This window comes from Brachypodium distachyon, chromosome 3 (genome assembly GCF_000005505.3).
Source record: "Brachypodium distachyon strain Bd21 chromosome 3, Brachypodium_distachyon_v3.0, whole genome shotgun sequence".
In the NCBI taxonomy this organism is placed as follows: domain Eukaryota; kingdom Viridiplantae; phylum Streptophyta; class Magnoliopsida; order Poales; family Poaceae; genus Brachypodium; species Brachypodium distachyon.
The window spans coordinates 57,459,010-57,477,283 of record NC_016133.3 but is presented as its reverse complement, the minus strand read 5'-3'; the positions used below and the strand labels follow the sequence as shown (position 1 = coordinate 57,477,283).

At 41.6% G+C, this 18,274-nt stretch overlaps 3 protein-coding genes across 3 annotated transcripts; 2 read left to right on the top strand and 1 right to left on the bottom strand.

The window, feature by feature from the left end:
* Positions 1-216: 216 nt before the first annotated feature.
* Positions 217-8,225, top strand: LOC100837688 (splicing factor SF3a60 homolog). Its single transcript, XM_003570532.4, has 12 exons — positions 217-566; positions 1,014-1,124; positions 1,683-1,787; positions 2,434-2,576; positions 3,875-3,971; positions 4,239-4,400; positions 4,499-4,570; positions 4,667-4,825; positions 5,548-5,625; positions 6,089-6,217; positions 6,959-7,105; positions 7,890-8,225. The coding sequence occupies exons 1-12, from the start codon at positions 393-395 to the stop codon at positions 8,034-8,036; spliced, it is 1,524 nt and encodes a 507-aa protein (XP_003570580.1). The 5' UTR covers positions 217-392; the 3' UTR covers positions 8,037-8,225.
* Positions 8,226-9,007: 782 nt separating this feature from the next.
* LOC100836872 (presequence protease 1, chloroplastic/mitochondrial) lies at positions 9,008-17,105 on the top strand. Its single transcript, XM_003570529.4, has 19 exons — positions 9,008-9,296; positions 9,624-9,804; positions 9,954-10,128; positions 10,216-10,348; positions 10,456-10,526; positions 11,100-11,183; positions 11,510-11,600; positions 11,731-12,251; positions 12,337-12,501; positions 12,589-12,807; positions 13,822-13,949; positions 14,063-14,252; positions 14,369-14,452; positions 14,532-14,629; positions 15,169-15,433; positions 15,543-15,705; positions 15,878-16,058; positions 16,472-16,543; positions 16,652-17,105. Exons 1-19 carry the CDS (start codon positions 9,008-9,010, stop codon positions 16,791-16,793), a joined length of 3,252 nt encoding a protein of 1,083 aa, XP_003570577.1. The 3' UTR covers positions 16,794-17,105.
* Positions 17,106-17,254: 149 nt separating this feature from the next.
* Positions 17,255-18,183, bottom strand: LOC100833409. The gene has a single exon (XM_010237784.3). The coding sequence runs from the start codon at positions 17,913-17,915 to the stop codon at positions 17,445-17,447; it is 471 nt and encodes a 156-aa protein (XP_010236086.1). The 5' UTR covers positions 17,916-18,183; the 3' UTR covers positions 17,255-17,444.
* Positions 18,184-18,274: the final 91 nt, after the last annotated feature.

Here is an 18,274-nt window from a genome sequence, read left to right as displayed (position 1 = left end):
CACTATGAAATCTCAGGTTTCGTTCAGCCGGCCTACAGCATTTGTTAGCAGAAGCTGTCGCCGTGGCCTTTTTTTTGTATGGGCCTGTCCCATGCATATTCTTAGCGTGAACCTGGGCTGGCCCACGAAGAGACCGACCGAGGGAAGCCGCGTCAAGACGAGATCGAGCCTTTCCGCGGCCCACATATTTGACTTGGGCCAGAGACAGAGTACAGGGAAACACTCGCCGACCTCACTCCCGTCTCGTCCTCCTGGTGTCGCTGCCGGCCGCGAAATCCCAAAACCCTAGCCACGACCGCGCGCTGCCCTCCCGCGCCGCTCCCGTCTTTGCCGCGCGGCGTGACCGGCGGGCAGAGAGGAGAGCACCGAGGCCGCCTAGCTGAGCGGGGGCGATGGCTTCAACTGTGCTGGAGGCCACGCGCGCGGCGCATGAGGACCTGGAGAGGCTAGAGCGGCTGGCTGTGCGCGAGCTGCAGCGCGACCCGGCCAATGCCCGCGACCGCCTCTTCCAGTCCCACCGCGTCCGCCACATGATCGACCTCGTCGTTTCCACCTCCGAGAAGCTCGTAAGCCTCCCCCCACACTCTCTAGCCCTAGGGTTTCCCTCTTGATTTAGTGACTGTAGCTTTGTGGTCATGCCTGACCTGGCGTCGGCAGAGTTTGGCGGTGTCGCATCTCTTTCTTCTATAGTTTCAGACTATTTGCGATGCCTGTTGAATTGAGATGGCTAGGGCCTAGGGTGCTGGTGTTTCGGCTCTGGAGTTGGAGATCCTCTAGTTATGCTTTCGCGTTAGTTTTGTCTTCCCTATGCATGATAATGCTGTGGAAATCCAAATTTGAGCTGGGCAGATGGATCTCCCCCTTTATTTTTACTTTTATTGCTAAGTATGTGCAAGCGTAATAAAACCATTGTATGTTTTATTACTTCTACTCTTGTGCTTCTATGCCCCTTTGATGAAATCGGTTGTTTTTCTTTGAAAGGCCATTTTTGCTAACGTGAGTTTCTTATGTAGGTGGAGATCTATGATGACAAGGATAGTGCCAGGAAGGATGAGATCTCCACTCATCTTACTGCCCCGGTGCAAGATGACATCTTCAACAAGTTTTATGATAGGCTCAAAGAGGTAATGAATCAATCGTAGCTAGCCTGACCGTAGTAATGCATGTAATTTTGGCATGCCATGGAATCAAAACGATTGAAAATGACAAAACTCCAACCAGGCACTGCATGATGTGGTTTATTTACTAGCAAAAGCATTCCACGCTGTTGTCTTCTATTGGATAGTGCTTTTAATTATTTGACCTCCAGACTCACATGCCTGAAATTTGGATGATTAAGAACCAAACTATTCAATACTCCCTCCGTTCCATAAAGATTGGCACGGCTTTGAACTAGCTCTAGTACAAAGCCGTGCCAATCTTTATGAAACGGAGGGAGTAACTAGCTAGATTGTAAACTCTGTTGCATACATTTGAGCTTTATTCAATTACTCTTAACTAACTAGCTTGAGAAACTTTCTTAGTGACCTTGGAACAAAATACATACATGTGAGTTTTTCTGTTATCTGGCACTGTTGACCATGATTGCAAACCCAAAACTAAGTTCTGTTGGCAAACTTGAACTTCTCTTACCATTTGTTGTGATCTTTATTTTAATCTAACACTTCATTGCATGCTTGCAGATCCGTAACTACCACAGGCGAAATCAGTCTGCCCGTTTTGTCAGTGAAACTGATGATTATGAAGAGCTACTAAAGGAGGAGCCGGCTATTGAATTCACTGGCGAGGTATTCTCTAGTACAATTTTTCACTATAGTCCTGCCTGAGATGATTTGTTCTCTGTTTTATCCTAAGGCATGATGTGGTTAACCTGATTACTGTTATTTGTTACAGTTATTATGACTATCAATGTACATAGCATATTTGTTGTGGTACATATAGCTATATTATATAGAGAAGTAAAATGCATGGAAACACCATCTTATAGTCTTAATCTAAACTATTTAGTCTTGCTTTCCATCCTCAGTTGGTTATTTTAAGATCCCACGTAATTCATCAACAAAAGATGTGCTATTTTTTTTTGTAGAGACCAGGAGGGCCCATGTATTATTTTACTACAGTAGCCTTGAACTCGAGGGTATCTCCATTGTGATACGTGTATTTTAATTTCTGCAGGATTGTTTGATCCCTCTTGTAGGATCATGGTGCTATGCATGGTAAGGTTTAGGTTAATGACAGATACTACGATGGAGAATGATAACTTGAGAATCATTTGCTGTACTATTTGTGTTATGATTCGTGTTACAACATGTAGTTCTAATCCTGCCAGATCCACATTGCATGTTCACCTCATTGGCAGTGTCAATATTTTATATAATGTTCTGATCACAGTTGTTTAAAGTTTGCTAATGTTCTTGTCCTGCATTTTGATAGGAAGCGTTTGGTCGGTACCTGGACTTACATGAACTCTACAACGAGTTCATAAATTCCAAGTTTGGATCACGAATGGAATACTCAGCATATGTTGGTACTTTTGCCCAGACGGAAAAGATCACACATAGTCTGAAAGCTACCAGGTATGCTATCAGCATTTTCTGTAAGAGTAAGAACATGTTTCCTGGCACGAGCTTCTCAAGTCTAGCATGTTAGTGTCACATCCATCTTAGGTATATTTCCCTTCTTTTTCTTGTGGCTGTTCGGAGTAGGGTGGTTACTTCCCAACAAAACTGCACAAACGGAACCCAAAAAACCCGTAGCTTATCAGTAAATGCGGTTCAAATCGTTTATTACGGTATGAGTATCACTTGTGTGGTGTTATTTTGGTAAACATCGAGCGTAAACTGTAATATGGACTTCCAAAAACCATTCTCTAGCATGCAGGAACGTCCCAGTTGAAAACCAGTGGCCATGATGAGAATGTAGGACTCAAAGTAACTGTAGCCCAATGGCTCAATTTCTCGATTCCTTGTGCTGGCCACCTGTGTTACCTCCATTTGGTAACTCCAAAGTTTAAACATGAACGTGAGAACTGGTAAATGCAGAAAAGTGGAACGGGCCAAGCAATAACCATGATGATTCACTTACGCTGGTGGCTCCTCTATGTGGGATGACAAATTGGCTTGTTACATGCTGTTGGGAGTCAGAGTCATCATGGAGGAGGTGGTAGGCCAGGCTGGAACTTTAGGTATGAGGGTGATCTTGACTTGTGTCGTGGTAGCCATGGAAGCGAGTTAATTTGGAGAAGGAAGTTCAGTGGGAAAGGAGGCAGTGTGTGGAAGTGGAACCATGGATGGTGAAGAGAACAGCAGCCTGCTATTTCTTTTGTACACATATAAGGTGGTCTAGTGAACTATTCGTTGGAGGCTTCTTGATTGATGCAATAATGATGTTATGCTATAGTTCTATTTCATAGGTTCAACAGTGTCAGTTTATTTCCAGAGTATACACAAGCCTCAGTCGTTTTGGACTTCTGGTTCATAACTCCACTGCTACTTAGGTTGTAAATTATAGTCTTATTGTTGCGCTACAGAAAATTGCCATATCGTTCCAGAGTTCGAACAAACTTTGTTAAAGAACAGTATGAAACAATTAATTAGTTATACGAAACCATATTTTTTGCTTTTACCTTATTTACTGAGTTAGCAGTACCGTATTTACCTAACAAACTGAACGGACACCCTTGTTGGGAATGAGCGAAACTTAGATGAAACTGCTAAAATGGTTGGACTGTAGTAAGATACGTATTCAAATGTACACGAGATTAACTAAAATTTACACATTTAACGTGTATAACATTTCTTTGACCTATTTCACATTTCTGATCTCATATATTTCTGTAAAGATAATTTGTCTTCCATTTTCTTTAATTTGGCAGGCAGTACAAAGAGTATTTGGAGCATGTTTTGGAATATCTGACATCATTTTTGTATCGCACAGAGCCATTGCAAGACCTCGAGAAGATTTTTACAAAGGTTGATCTTATATATTTCAGTATCGTGTCTTCCTTCTGTACACCCACCTGCTTATGTGATGACATAGTGTATCACTCGAGACATCTTTATCTACTTTCAAGCAGCTCTTAATCATGATCTCCACACTGTTATGTTTATTCTTGGAGTAGCCATTGTTGGGTTTCACAATATATGTTTAACATAGAACTACTACATGCGCACATATGCTTAGCACTTCCTACATGAGAAGTAACACCTAACAAGCAAATGGTATCTACACTTGTGCAGTTGGAAAGTGAATTTGAAGAACAGTGGGCCAATGGCGAAGTGCCTGGCTGGGAAAATAAGGGCACGGAGAAAGAAACCGCGTCACAAGAGTCTGCGATAGACCTTGATTACTATAGCACTGTTGAAGAACTTGTAGAGCTTGGTCCAGAAAAGTTGAAAGAGGTTTGATCTTCTAACATACTGCTATTAGCAAACATTCTATTTAATTTATCATTCACTTGACTTCAGGCCTTCTATTTATTTAACTACATTTTTGTCAGGCTTTAGCTGCTCGTGGATTGAAGAGTGGTGGAACTGTTCAACAGCGTGCGGAGCGACTTTTCTTGCTGAAGGTAACTATTAAATGCTTTTGCTAATCTTTCTGTCAAATTTTTTATTGCCATTTATCAGTTCTAAATGTGTTCTATATCGATGATCATATTTTGCAGCATAAAGCCTTGGAACTATTGGACCGTAAGCATTTTGCCAAAGGTTCGCGTAGTTCTGTCTCAAACGCACCTAATGGCAACAATTTCAAGGATGATTTGAAGAAAGAAATTGCTTTGCTCGAAATTAAGATGAGGCGCCTATGTGAGATTCTCGATGAGGTCAGTTGTTCCTTACTCCTTTTATGTGGCAAAAATAGAAATGTGCAGTCAATTTTTCTTCAACCCATCACAGCATTGGTAACTAAGATGTGATAATACCTGGTCAGTCTGAGGAATGACCTTTTCCTAGGACATGCTAGCATGTTGTGAAATGGTTCCACCATGCAATGGGCCTTCCTTTGAATTTGTTTGGGTTTAGGTATGGGATGGTCCTGCCTAGAAGTGTTGAGACCATTTGATGCTTTTTTCTTGTGTGGCGTGCTGACATAGCCATGTTCCTCATCTTCGAACCGTGTTTGTTGGCACATGAATTGCTATTGTTGTCAACTCATGCTATTCGCCCATTCCACAAAATGGAACACATCACTATCACTATTCAGGTGTCCACTGTATCTATGATTCCATACTATTATCTTATCTCAGGCTCTTGGCAGTTATCAACATATCTAAATTTACCGTCAGAATGTTGTTCTAAAATCTTGAGTAGCGAACAACCTGATTAAACATCTCACACCTATCAAGAATAGCAAAAGTTGCATCACCTAAATGCCGCTTCCACCAATTCCGACTGTATAAAGACTACACTATAGCTAGATTTTGAGCCAAGATACATCATCTTGGTAGGACTGCCAATCATTGTTCAGTGCATATTTTTGTAATGTTATGTCTATTTTGTGGTTAAGCTGGTGCTTATGTCTTGGTAGAAATATATTTTTTTGCAGGTCATTGTACGGACAAAGGAAAATGCAGAGAAGAAGTTGACATTGACATATGAAGAAATGGAAGCAGAACGGGAAGAGGTACTTTGCTTCCTCCTTATCAGAGACTTCTGTAATGTGTGCTTTGGTTTAGTTCTTTGTGCATTCATCTAAATCCTAGATACAGAACATATCATGTGTTATGTGTAAAATCCTAGATACAGAACATATTATGCATCTTTGATTCTAATGTTGATTTTGCTTCTAATCAATCATGACCAAACATAGTTGTCACAAATGCATAGATTATGTGACATCTATTACAGCGTAATTTTTTTTAATGTATTTAAATATTGTACTTTGTACTAAATCAGTACACTTAATATGGGACGAAGAGAGTAGAAATGACTAGGCATGTTCTGCTACAAGGTAGCTATTAGAGCAATTCTTAGTTCACTTCTAATTCCTCTGCGAGCCTAGGACTTGGTTCTCCTTTACTATGTTTTTCTTCTCTTTACTTAAACATTGTTTTAATATCTGAACTATTGCCTTCTATTTCTTACAGGAAGAAGTACAAGCTGATAGTGAAAGTGATGACGAAGACCAACAAATCTATAACCCTCTCAAGTTACCAATGGGTTGGGATGGGAAACCTATCCCCTATTGGCTTTATAAGCTTCATGGTCTTGGTCAGGTAACCAGCCGCGGGCTTAATTACTTAGCAGTTTATCCCTTAGCTATTGTTTATTGAATATTTTGGTCGTTTTACTGACTGTTCTTCCTATGTGATCTTACACTTAAGGTTTATGATGCCATTTTGTTTTGAGAAGTTTAATGATGTCTATTCTGTTCGGTGACTGCCAATGAATTGGGCAGTCGTAATTGTATGGGGCATGCTTGGTTGGATGCCACAACATGCCCCACCTACGATAGCCTAGTTTGACTTTGTTAGGCTATTATTTTACTCTTGCCTAACTTGTCGCATGCCATACTTTCTGAGCATCGGAACCTCACATATTATTGGCACATTAACATTGCCTTAGATGCGGCCATCAATTTGGTAGTCACATTTTATGGGACTTGCCCAACCAGACATGCCGTAGTATTATATATCCCTAGTGGATCTTGGGCTCAGTATTTGCTAATTGTACATATTTGTATTTTGAGGAAGTATCGACCAGCAAAACAAGGTTTACATTTTGTCCCTTTACTAATTCGATCATCAATATTTAGAGCACAATAAAAAGCTTTGTTTGACTAAAAGTTAATACTAGTTTCTAAGTGATGGCTTGCAGATATCTTCATTTGTTATTTATGTTTTGCATCTGTGAAGTATGGACTGGGCTTGAATGTCAATAGCATTGTTGCTCTTATGTGCGCAGATATCATCATCAAGTTTGGTACTTGGCCACTAACTGGAACAATTTGTTGTCAGGAATTCAAGTGCGAGATATGTGGCAACCATAGTTACTGGGGGCGAAGGGCTTATGAGCGCCATTTCAAGGAATGGCGCCATCAACATGGGATGCGGTGTCTTGGTATTCCTAATACTAAGAACTTCAATGAAATCACATCCATCGATGTATGCCACCATCTTCTCTGTTGTCTTGTTTATGTAATTCTTACAAAATATTTCTGGGTTCGGGCTAATGTACATTTTGAGTGTGTGAGCATAAAACTTGGTACTCCCTCAGTCCAACAAAAGATGTCTCAAGTTTGTCAAAATTTGAATGTATTTAGACATGATTTAGTGTATAGATGCATTCAAATTTAGTCAAAGTTGAGACATCCATTGTTGGACGGAGTAATATAATTTCTTTCAAATTACTAATCAAGATTTTTGCTTGCACATTTTACAAATTTCATAATGTTGGATTCAACAGTAATGTTAAGTCGAGACTACTGGTCCGTAGGGATAGCACTTTTTAAGCAGGTTCAACTATTACGTTGAGGTCTTAGCAGAAGGGGAATCAGTACGCACAAACTAAATACCAAGTAGATCGTTGTAATTTGGTTTATTTCTTTGTTTAGTTTTCAAATATACAATCCTTGGACGTTGAAATATTATATGAACATGGGACTTCTGTTCTAAGTGAGGCCAAAAGATAGAAATTGTCATTGAATTCACATGCTAACCTTATTGTTAGATAAGATTGCAAATTATATGTCTTAAATTTTGAACAGAGGTAAACCAGATTTATGTTGGCTCTTCCACTTGCTTTACCTTTTTGTCTACTTGAGTTGCATAAAATGCAAACTAGTGCCATCAGTAAACTGATCTGAATCATATTGAACATGGGCTGTGTAGATGTATGGTCATTTACTTGGCTATCAAGTGCTTTGACATCTCTGCCTTATTTTCTCAGGAGGCGAAAGCACTCTGGGATAGAATACAATCCAAGCAAGGGCTGAATAAGTGGCGGCCAGACTTAGAAGAAGAGTATGAAGATCAGGATGGTAACATTTACAACAAAAAGACCTACACTGACCTGCAGCGCCAAGGCCTGATATAGAATTCTAGATGTGATTCTAGTGCTTTTGCCACTCGAAAGGACTGCTGCGTGCTAAAATGGTCGGTCTACTCTTATGTTGAAATTTATTGACCTGGATGATTGTTGTAAACTCTATCAGCATACGTTCTATGTAAACAAGAGATGACTGTTCTTTTCCCCAAGTTAGAGTCTATTATGCTCATACTCCCATGTTCTCTTGCCACCCTTTCCCGTGCTTTCCACTGATTATCTGTCTGATGAACTCAGTAAACATGGTGCCTGACAAATGTCTTCAGGATTTACCCCGTATTGCCACTCAGCCTCTCAGCCAAAATTTGAATTCCATCTAAAAGGAGAAAACCAGATATCTCAGAGGCAGAATATTTACTTATGTGAATCTTAGCGGAAAAAAAATGTGAGAAAAGCATTTACGTGTAGATGGGTTAAAAATTCTACTCCAGTACGGTATAGATTGAAACATTTCTGTTTCCAAAAGAAAACGTGAAAAAATATACTCCCTCCGTCCAACAAAAGATGTCTTAAGTTTGTCAAAATTTGGATGTATTTAGACATGACTTAGTGTATAGATGCATTCATGGACAAAGTTATCTTTTGTTGGACGGAGAGAGTATTTACAATTCGAGACCTGCAAAACTCTCTACCTGTCCAGTGTACACGCTGCATACACGTCCACAAAACAACAACGAAATTCGGCAACTCTGCGTCGCGTGTACTCATAATTCACTCTCACAGCCTATCAACCACACGAAATTGGATCAAAATATTTCATCGTTCAAAAGATAAAAATCGGAGATTTTTCTCCTCTCGTCGCCTTCTTCTTCCAGCCCAAGCAAAAACCCCCCAAAAAGCCCAGAAGCAGAAAGAAAACCGAAGCCTAGCCGCAGCGAGCTACTACGCCGCCACGTGACGTTGCCCCTCCTCCAATCCACAAACCCCCACGAGCCGACGACGGCAAGCTGGACACCTACGCCATGGAGCGGGTGGCGCTGCTCCGCACCTCCGGCCGCCGCATACTGCAGCGCTGCGGCAGGCCCAGGCCTCTCGTCCCCGCCGCTTCGTCCGGCCCGCGCCGACGGTCTATCTCCTCCTCCTCCTCGTTCTCCTCGCGCGGCAGCCCTTCTCTGCCCAGCCGCTCGCGCCTCCTGGCCGCGGCCGCGCCTCTGCACTGCGCCGGGCGGTACTGGCCGCCCTACGCGCCCGGCCTAGCGAGGCGCCTGTCCGTCCCCGCCGTCTCCACCTCGCCCTCCCCCGTACCACATGGTGAGAACCACTTTGCTTTTTGCCCGAGCTCATGTACGGTTTACCCGCTGCTTCCGAAGGAAGGGGGAGACAATGTCTCTAGCAGTGTGTAAGTGCATAGTTGATTGTTGGAAATAAAGGGCTAAGGATGTCGCGTTGTGTGAAGTCTCTCATACTCGTTTGTTACCATGAAATTCTTCACTTGTATGCTACTTTCCTCATGATCTTGTAATCGGCTTGGAAAATAATCACTGTTTTTATTTGAGTAACCTCTGTCATACTGTTACAAGTTGCAGCTTGAGAATGACTCTGCGGAGTGCATGACCTGTTTCATTATGACATGAGCAGATACAGATGATGTCCATGAGTATGCAGCAAAGCTGGGCTTTGAAAAGGTCTCTGAACAGGTCATAGATGAGTGCAAATCAACTGCTGTTCTTTACAAGCACAAGAAGACAGGCGCAGAAGTGATGTCTGTGGCAAACGACGATGAGAATAAAGTGTTTGGCATTGTATTCCGTACCCCTCCGTAAGTGCATCTAGTCCTTGCCTCGTTTTATTGGTCATGGAAAAAACAAAGTAGGGAGACCTATTCACTGACATGGAAAGAAGTAAAGAATGTATGATTGCATGCAAGCCTGTTATGTCGTTTCTGAATAAGTTTCCTCTAACTACCAGGAAAAATTCGACTGGCATACCTCACATTCTTGAACACAGCGTTCTCTGTGGATCAAGAAAGTACCCTTTGAAGGAGCCATTTGTTGAGCTCTTAAAGGGTAGTTTGCACACTTTCCTGAATGCCTTCACCTATCCGGATCGGACATGTTATCCAGTTGCATCAACAAACACCAAGGTGACACTTATTAGCCACTAATTTGCTTCAGTCGTTAACACATCACTGTTTTTGTACCATTCTCATCACTTCTCTGTTTATTTGCAGGATTTCTATAACTTGGTAGATGTATACCTTGATGCTGTATTTTTCCCTAAGTGTGTTGAGGATTTCCAAACATTTCAGCAGGAAGGTTGGCATTATGAGCTTAACAATCCTGAAGAAGAGATATCCTATAAAGGTTTGATTAACAGGCTATTTAATGAAGCAAACACATTCATATGTAAGCTAGGCCTGCTCATTCCTCAAAAAGTAGCTGAAATGCTATCCTTCAACATGTGAATGTAGGTGTTGTCTTTAATGAGATGAAAGGAGTTTACTCGCAACCTGATAACATAATGGGGCGTGTGTCTCAACAGGTGAGCATTTTGTTCAATTCTGTTTTTCCATTCATGGTTTTGAGTGAAGTACGAGATTTAGATTATGTCTTTTATCATCCTTTGCTTCGGTAGTACCCTGGGATCACCAGTTGGATATTCTAAGTGATCAGGATCCATTCAAGTTTCAATGCATTTACTGTGATTAGTGAACCCTAGAAATATTTGAATTTTTGTCCATCTCCGTATAGTTCCATCAATTAACACTAAAGTCAGACTTGTATATTGACAAACTGCATACCTTTTTTTTTTTCTGATGAACTCCTTATCTGAGTACTGATATGCACCAGGTTCAGGCTGTTGCATTTCCGCTTGTATTAATTCTGCTTTCTGGTTACTGGGTTTATCTAAAACTTCAGTGCACTGTCATGTTTAGTTGTAACTATCTCTAGTCTATGCTTCTTTAGTTGATGCTTTCTGAATCTCCCGCTCTTGAATACCCCTTTGTATTTTTGTTACCAGATTCTGAAGTTTTTCCCCAGCCTCTCTCTAGTCAATATTTTAGATGGTGGTTGCTACAAGTAGAAGTGCCTAACTTATTTTAGCTCTTTACAGGCACTTTCCCCTGATAACACATATGGTGTGGATAGTGGCGGGGACCCAAATGAAATCCCAAAGCTTACATTTGAAGAGTTCAAGGTTTGTAGAAGATATTCACCCTCAGTTCCAATATTGTATTTTTTTTTTCTTTAATCGATATTTACTTTGTCATTCGCTTTTAGTCTCAACACTCTCAAGGTTATGTGATGTATTGTGCTCTTTTAGATGTTGGCTTTCATGAGTGAGGAAAAGGCTTTTACTATATAACTGAGAAGTTTTAGTGACTTCTTATTGGAAATTGTATAGATGGATTCCTTCTGGGACTGCAGAGTCATGTTCTCTGAATTTTCGTGCACCACTAAGCTAATATTGCTTGAGTACTCTGTTTGGATTTAATCCTCAACTTGTGGATTTCTTATGTTCAGAATTTCCACAGTCAGTTTTATCATCCAAGCAATGCTAGGATCTGGTTCTACGGCGATGATGACACTAAAGAGCGACTACGCATTCTAAGTGGTAATGTGTCTATTGAATGGTAGTTACTCATGCTTATTCACAGGGTTGCTTTTTTCACCTTTTGTGTGATTTGGTTTTCGCTTTTTTGCCGCCATTGTTTTCTCTTCTTATACTGCCTCTTCTTCTGCAGAGTACCTTGACCTATTTGAAGCCAGCCCTGCTCCTAATGAATCAAAGATTATGCCACAGAGACTTTTCAAAGAACCAGTGAGGATTGCTGAGAAGTATCCTGCTGGTCAAGAAGGTGATTTAAAAAAGAAATATATGGTGTGCACTAATTGGCTCTTGTCAGAGGAGCCACTGGACGTGGAAACTGAGCTTGCACTTGGTTTCCTGGATCACCTGTTGCTGGGAACTCCTGCTTCACCACTTAAAAGAATTCTTCTTGAAAGTGGTTTAGGAGAGGCTATTGTGGGAGGTGGTGTTGAGGATGAGCTTCTTCAGCCACAATTCAGTATAGGTTTGAAAGGTGTGTCTGAGGATAACATTGAAAAAGTTGAAGAGCTGGTTATGCAAATTTTGAAGAATTTGGCAGAGGAAGGCTTTGCATCAGAAGCAGTGGAAGCATCCATGAACACAATCGAATTCTCTCTAAGGGAGAATAATACAGGATCATTCCCTCGAGGCTTGTCACTGATGCTTCGTTCGATGGTATGGACACCCTATTCATGATTTGCAAGAGGTATGTTTGGACATATTCATATATTTATTTTCTTCAACTTCTCAAAACTTGCAGGGGAAATGGATATATGACATGGACCCTTTTGAGCCTCTGAAATATGAACAGCCGTTGCAGCAACTCAAAGCACGCATTGCAGAAGAGGGATCCAAAGCAGTATTCTCCCCGCTCATTGAGAAATACATTTTGAAAAATGCGCATCGTGTCACAGTTGAAATGCAGGTCTACATTTAAGCTCCCATCTTAGAGTTTTATCTTAAGCGAGCTTTTTGTTGTTCTTGCCTCTTACACTTGAAACTTGTTCTGCAGCCTGATCCAGAGAAAGCCTCACGTGATGAAGCTGCTGAGAAAGAAATTCTAAAACAAGTAAAATCTAGCATGACCCAGGAGGATCTTGCAGAATTGGCACGTGCTACAAAGGAGCTAAAGGACAAACAAGAAACTCCAGATCCTCCAGAAGCTCTCAAAGCTGTCCCTAGCCTGTCACTACAAGATATCCCTAAAAAGCCTATTCATGTACCGATAGAGGTAATTCTCTTGCACTTTTGCCCTATTTGGCCATAGGGCTGCGAATTTCTTTACCTCAGCTCAAAATTCTGGCTCAATTAGAGCTATAGGAAAGGATGAAGCCTAGTTCAATACATAGTTGGATCATCCTTGGTTCTTTGTTTTCCAAGCCCTAATCGCGGAAGAAAATAGAGGTCTGCTGACATAGATCTAAGTTCAATGGAAACTGTGCTTTCTGGCTCAGTGTTCTTTTATCAAGGTTCGCGGTTTGGGTTTTGATCTACTTATTTGGGTGCTATCATTGTTTCCCCCTCAAATGTAGCCTCGGCAAGAGCTATGATTACAGTTCAGGACTTGATTGCACTGTAGTATATAACTAATAATAGTGGCTTATAGAGTTGATATGTACGTGCATGGCGATGTGAATCTGTGAGGCTCCCCTCCTTTCCCAAATCTTTTTCACTTTAAAAGGTAAATTTGATCGTCTGTTAAGATAAAGAGTCCTTTGCTCAGCTTGGGTAATTGGCCTAGGCAATAATCTATCACTGCTGAGAAAAGCTAACTAGAGGCTAGCAAATAGCTCATGCAAGGTCCTAACAACACCTGAACTATCCTGCAGATTGGTCAGAAGTTACATGTTTTCTGTTTGTTGGCCAAAGTTCAAAGTTATGAATCTAAGACTCTAAATACCCAATTCTCGATCCTAAACTAGGATCTGGAGTTCGGTAGAACTAGTAGGATATGGAGAAGTTCCTCTCAAAAGTGCATGTGATGGTTTGGCAATGTTAAAAGTATTAGCTATTCATTAGGACATACTTTACCTTCGGTTTCCTGAGGAGACTTTTTTTTAGTTACTTCCTCCGACCCATATTACTTGTCGAAATATTACATGTATCTACACACTTTTTAAACATAGATACATCCATATTTGGGCAAATTTGAGTCAAGTAATATGGGTCGGAGGGAGTATTTCTTTGCTTTTTTGGTTTAGTTACACAAGATGCTATAATCTTCATTCTGGAATTCCATTTTTAGGTGGGGGAGATCAACGGTGTCAAGGTTTTGCAACATGATCTCTTCACCAATGATGTTGTCTACTCCGAAGTTCTATTTGATATGAGTTCAATGAAGAAAGAGCATCTACAACTGTTGCCTTTGTTCTGGTGAGCTCTCCGATCAATACATACTTACTGATTTATCATGAAAGATTGAATTTTTTTTCCTCTGTGCTTTCATATACTATATGGTATTTGAACCAATTGGGTATTCATTCCAGTCAATCCTTACTGGAGATGGGCACAAAAGACATGGACTTCGTGCAGCTTAATCAGTTAATTGGAAGAAAAACTGGAGGCATATCAGTTTACCCATTGACATCTTCAATAAAGGGAAAAGAAGATCCCCTTACTCGCATCGTCGTTCGGGGAAAGGCAATGTCAACACGAGTAGAAGATTTGTTTCATCTGGTATGCTTAATCTGTTTAATGTGCATCTCTCTGTACAAATATTACGGTGCTGTGGTCACCAAGTTACTGATCTTCCATTTGCATCTTGAAAATAAATCCTTGTTATGTTCTTTCAGATGAACTGCCTTCTTCAAGATGTTCAGTTCACAGAACAACAGAGGTTTAAGCAGTTTGTTTCCCAAAGTAAAGCAAGAATGGAGGTACTGAGCTAGTATATTTGTGATGTAGACAGCCATCGATGTGCATGTATTGTGTTATCTAACGATTTTTCTAACACAGAATCGATTGAGGGGCAGTGGCCATGGTATAGCAGCGGCTAGAATGGATGCTAAGTTAAATGCAGCTGGATGGATTGGTGAGCAAATGGGTGGTGTTAGGTGAGATTCCTTGTGGTATACACAAACCATTTACAGATTGTTAAGCCAGCTGGCTTCTGAAGTGATTATGGGCTTGAGCATAATAATATGACCATGGGTAGTGTGCTGTAGTTTAAACTTTTGATTCAGAGTCTTGGTTGCTTATTTTCATTGGTATTTGCTTCTTTTCTGAAAACACAGGTTTGCTCTGTTTTTAGCAAGCAGTCTTTTGCAACACACATGCTGACATCTCCACTGGTAGATATTATTTTGATATGACATCTTGTTTTAGGTTTTGCAATTCTCACTACTTTACAGGTCTATATTAGTTTGGGCTACCATTTTCATTTCTAAGTCTTTGGATCAACATCCAACCATCCTACTATAGTTACATGCCTTCAAAGATTGCAATTGTAGGCTATTGAGATTTTCACAAATCCCAGGCATCTGAGAATTAGCTAAAGTGTATTAGTATAAGCTGTAATACTCATGTACCTATACGGGGGACACTATTGCATTCATCTCATTTGAAATGTTGATTTGTATGTTGCTATTGCCAGTTATCTTGAGTACTTGAGAGACCTGGAAACAAAGATTGATCAAGAATGGGACAAAATATCTGCTGCACTTGAGGAAATGAGGAAGTCTCTATTTTCTAAGGAAGGTTGCTTGATAAACATAACAAGCGACTCGAAAAATCTTGAAAAATCTGGTCAGCATATTGCCAAATTTCTTGATTCACTACCAAGTGCTCCATCCCTGGAAACTGAGCCATGGCTCTCTCGACTGCCTTCCACTAATGAAGCCATTTGTATCCCTACACAGGTAAGGCTAATTTGTTTGGCACTCCATCATTAGCTTTTAGCATTCTTCAGGAAATTATTATTCCATTGTTGAATTACTGAATGGTGCTCAATTTGTCTCTCGTCTGAAGGTTAATTATGTTGGAAAAGCTGGAAACCTATACCAAAGTGGATACCAGCTCAATGGAAGTGCATATGTCATATCCAAGCACATAAGCAATACATGGTTATGGGACCGTGTTCGAGTTAGTGGTGGTGCATATGGAGGGTTTTGTGATTTTGACACTCATTCAGGTGATTTAGTTTTGTGCCTATTTTAGTCTTATTATTCATTCTTTGATAGCTGGTAGGATTAGAGATCAATTGGCCCCCACTTACACTCATGTCATAGCAAGTACTTTATGTTACTCTCTGCTGGTTCTGCATTATACTAGTATTAAATATCATTTCCTTTTGGCTTTTGCAGGAGTGTTCTCCTATTTGTCATACCGTGACCCGAACTTACTGAAAACACTAGAGGTCTATGATGGGACATCGAAGTTCCTCAAAGAACTAGAGATAGATAACGATGCTCTCACAAAAGCTATTATTGGTACCATAGGTGATGTTGATTCGTACCAGCTACCAGATGCTAAAGGTTACAGCAGGTACATAACCATCTCTCCATTCTGCTAAGTACATAATAACTTCAGCTGAAGTCTGACTCAGACACAAATGATGCATGCCATCTACTGTTGTAGCCAGCCAACTCTACATGTTAATGTGCTCTGAACTGCTAATACTGGGATTATGTAAACCAGTGGCTTATTGCTGGTTCCCATATTACTTGGAGTTGGTGTCCATGCAGATTTTTTGAAAGATACGTTGATATGCAACCTTGAACCTTCTTGATGCATGCCCATACAGATTAATTGTTCTTTAGTGGAGATACAAATTGTTTGCAACCAAGTTTAGTTTAGACTATATATCAACAATGAACCATCAAGTTATGCTCTTATGTACATAGTGTCATAGGCCGTAAAGAATACGGCTCACTAAGAATAGATGTTGCTGTGTTCAGTTTAATGCGATATTTGTTGGGCATCACTGAGGAGGAACGCCAGCAAAGGCGTGAAGAGATACTGGCAACAAGGTAGATTTTCCATTGTCCAAATTCCACATACCTTTTGTCCACATACGGACACGTCCCATGTCTACATTTTGTGCAATATCCCTTATCATGTTTGTTCTCATTTGGCAGTGTGAAGGATTTCAAGGAGTTTGCTGATGCTGTTGGAACCGTCAATGACAATGGGGTTGTGGTCGCTGTTGCATCGCCTGACGATGTCGAAGCAGCAAATAAAGAAAAGGCGATATTTTCTGACATCAAGAATTGCTTATGAGGCCTCTTCATTCCTGCCCTCGTGGAATTTTAGTCTAGAACTGCACCGAGCAGAGGTTCTTCTAAGTTTGATACACTAATGAACGACGAGTCTGGCACTGTAACATCAGTTTACATGGCAGCAGCATTGGTCACCCAAATTATGATTGTTTTACCTCAGCATAATTTTTGGGAAATTACTAGTTCAGGTTGTTGAGCTGAGCTCATTTGTGCATACGAACTTCCAGTGTTTTTCGTAAGCCAAATGTACGCGAAACGCAAGGATCCTGACATGAGATAAAAGAAAAGCTTCTGATATATTTGCTCTCACAAATGGTGTTTTGCAATGAGTAATTCCCGATTTACACTGTGAAATGGAATGTGCAATTCTTGCTGTTCTGAGACCCAAACGTATTCCCTTGGTTCGATTCTGAGTATTTTGATTGTTCGATTTTGCACTTTGACTGTTTATACAGTCATAGCTACAGAAATCGCGCTCTCTTTTCACAAGGAAGTGCTTTTGCATACGAGTTATTCTCTCTTCACAAGTTCTTTTGCATCGACAAGAGCAGGCTTCTCTGGAGGATAAACTTGACAATGCATCTAATAACCACTGGTACTACTTTGTTAAAGTACTACTTTGTTAAAGACGAAACAGATGACCAATATCTCTTCATCTCCTGCTGTTGAGCTGCTGGGCCTGGTGCTGCTGCCTGTGAAGCTGCGCGGACGCGATGGCCAGCATCGACCTCACCTTGGCGACGGCCGCGGCCTTCTCCGGCGGGCAGCTCGCCAGCGCCGCCCGCAGCGACCGCACGGCCGCGTCCGGCCTCCCGGCCCCTAGCGCCGCGCAGGCCGCCCGGTACGCCTCGTCCGCGACCCTCGCGTCGTGGCAAGGGGCGGCAGCGGGATCAGGAGAAGGAGAAGCCCGCGCGGCAGAAGCCTCCCCGCCGTTGCTGCTGCCGGTGGCCGGAGGCTGAGGCCGCGAGGAGGCGGGGTCGAGGAGGGCGCATGCGCGGGCGTACTCGGTGGAGGCGATGGCGGCGTCGATCTGGGACATGAGGGACTCGGGCGTCGAAGGGAAGCTGCGGATCGCGTCCATGGGGCTCCAGCCTCGCCGCTCGCCGCCGCTTCCGCCCGACATGGCTGGTGAAGCGGCGCGGATTGATGGGGATAGTGTGTGGGCGTAGCGAGAGGAGGAAGAGGCTAGAGGCGAGGTAGTTCCAGTCAGTTGTGAACCCCAGCTCTGCAATAATGCGTGGCGGCCTGGCGGGTTGGTGTGTCGTACCGTTTCTACCTACGGTTAAACCAGATAATTTTTGAAGGAGTTTAAACCAGATAATTAATACCTTGGTAAAAAAACCAGATAATTAATACTTCCACTACTCTGTTTTGGGGACAAGCAAATTTAATTATTATACACCAATTAATTTGTAGTAACTTTGTTTGTGTGTGCCACAAAAGATAAATCTGGTTCGAAGTTCAAACTACCACAATACGACT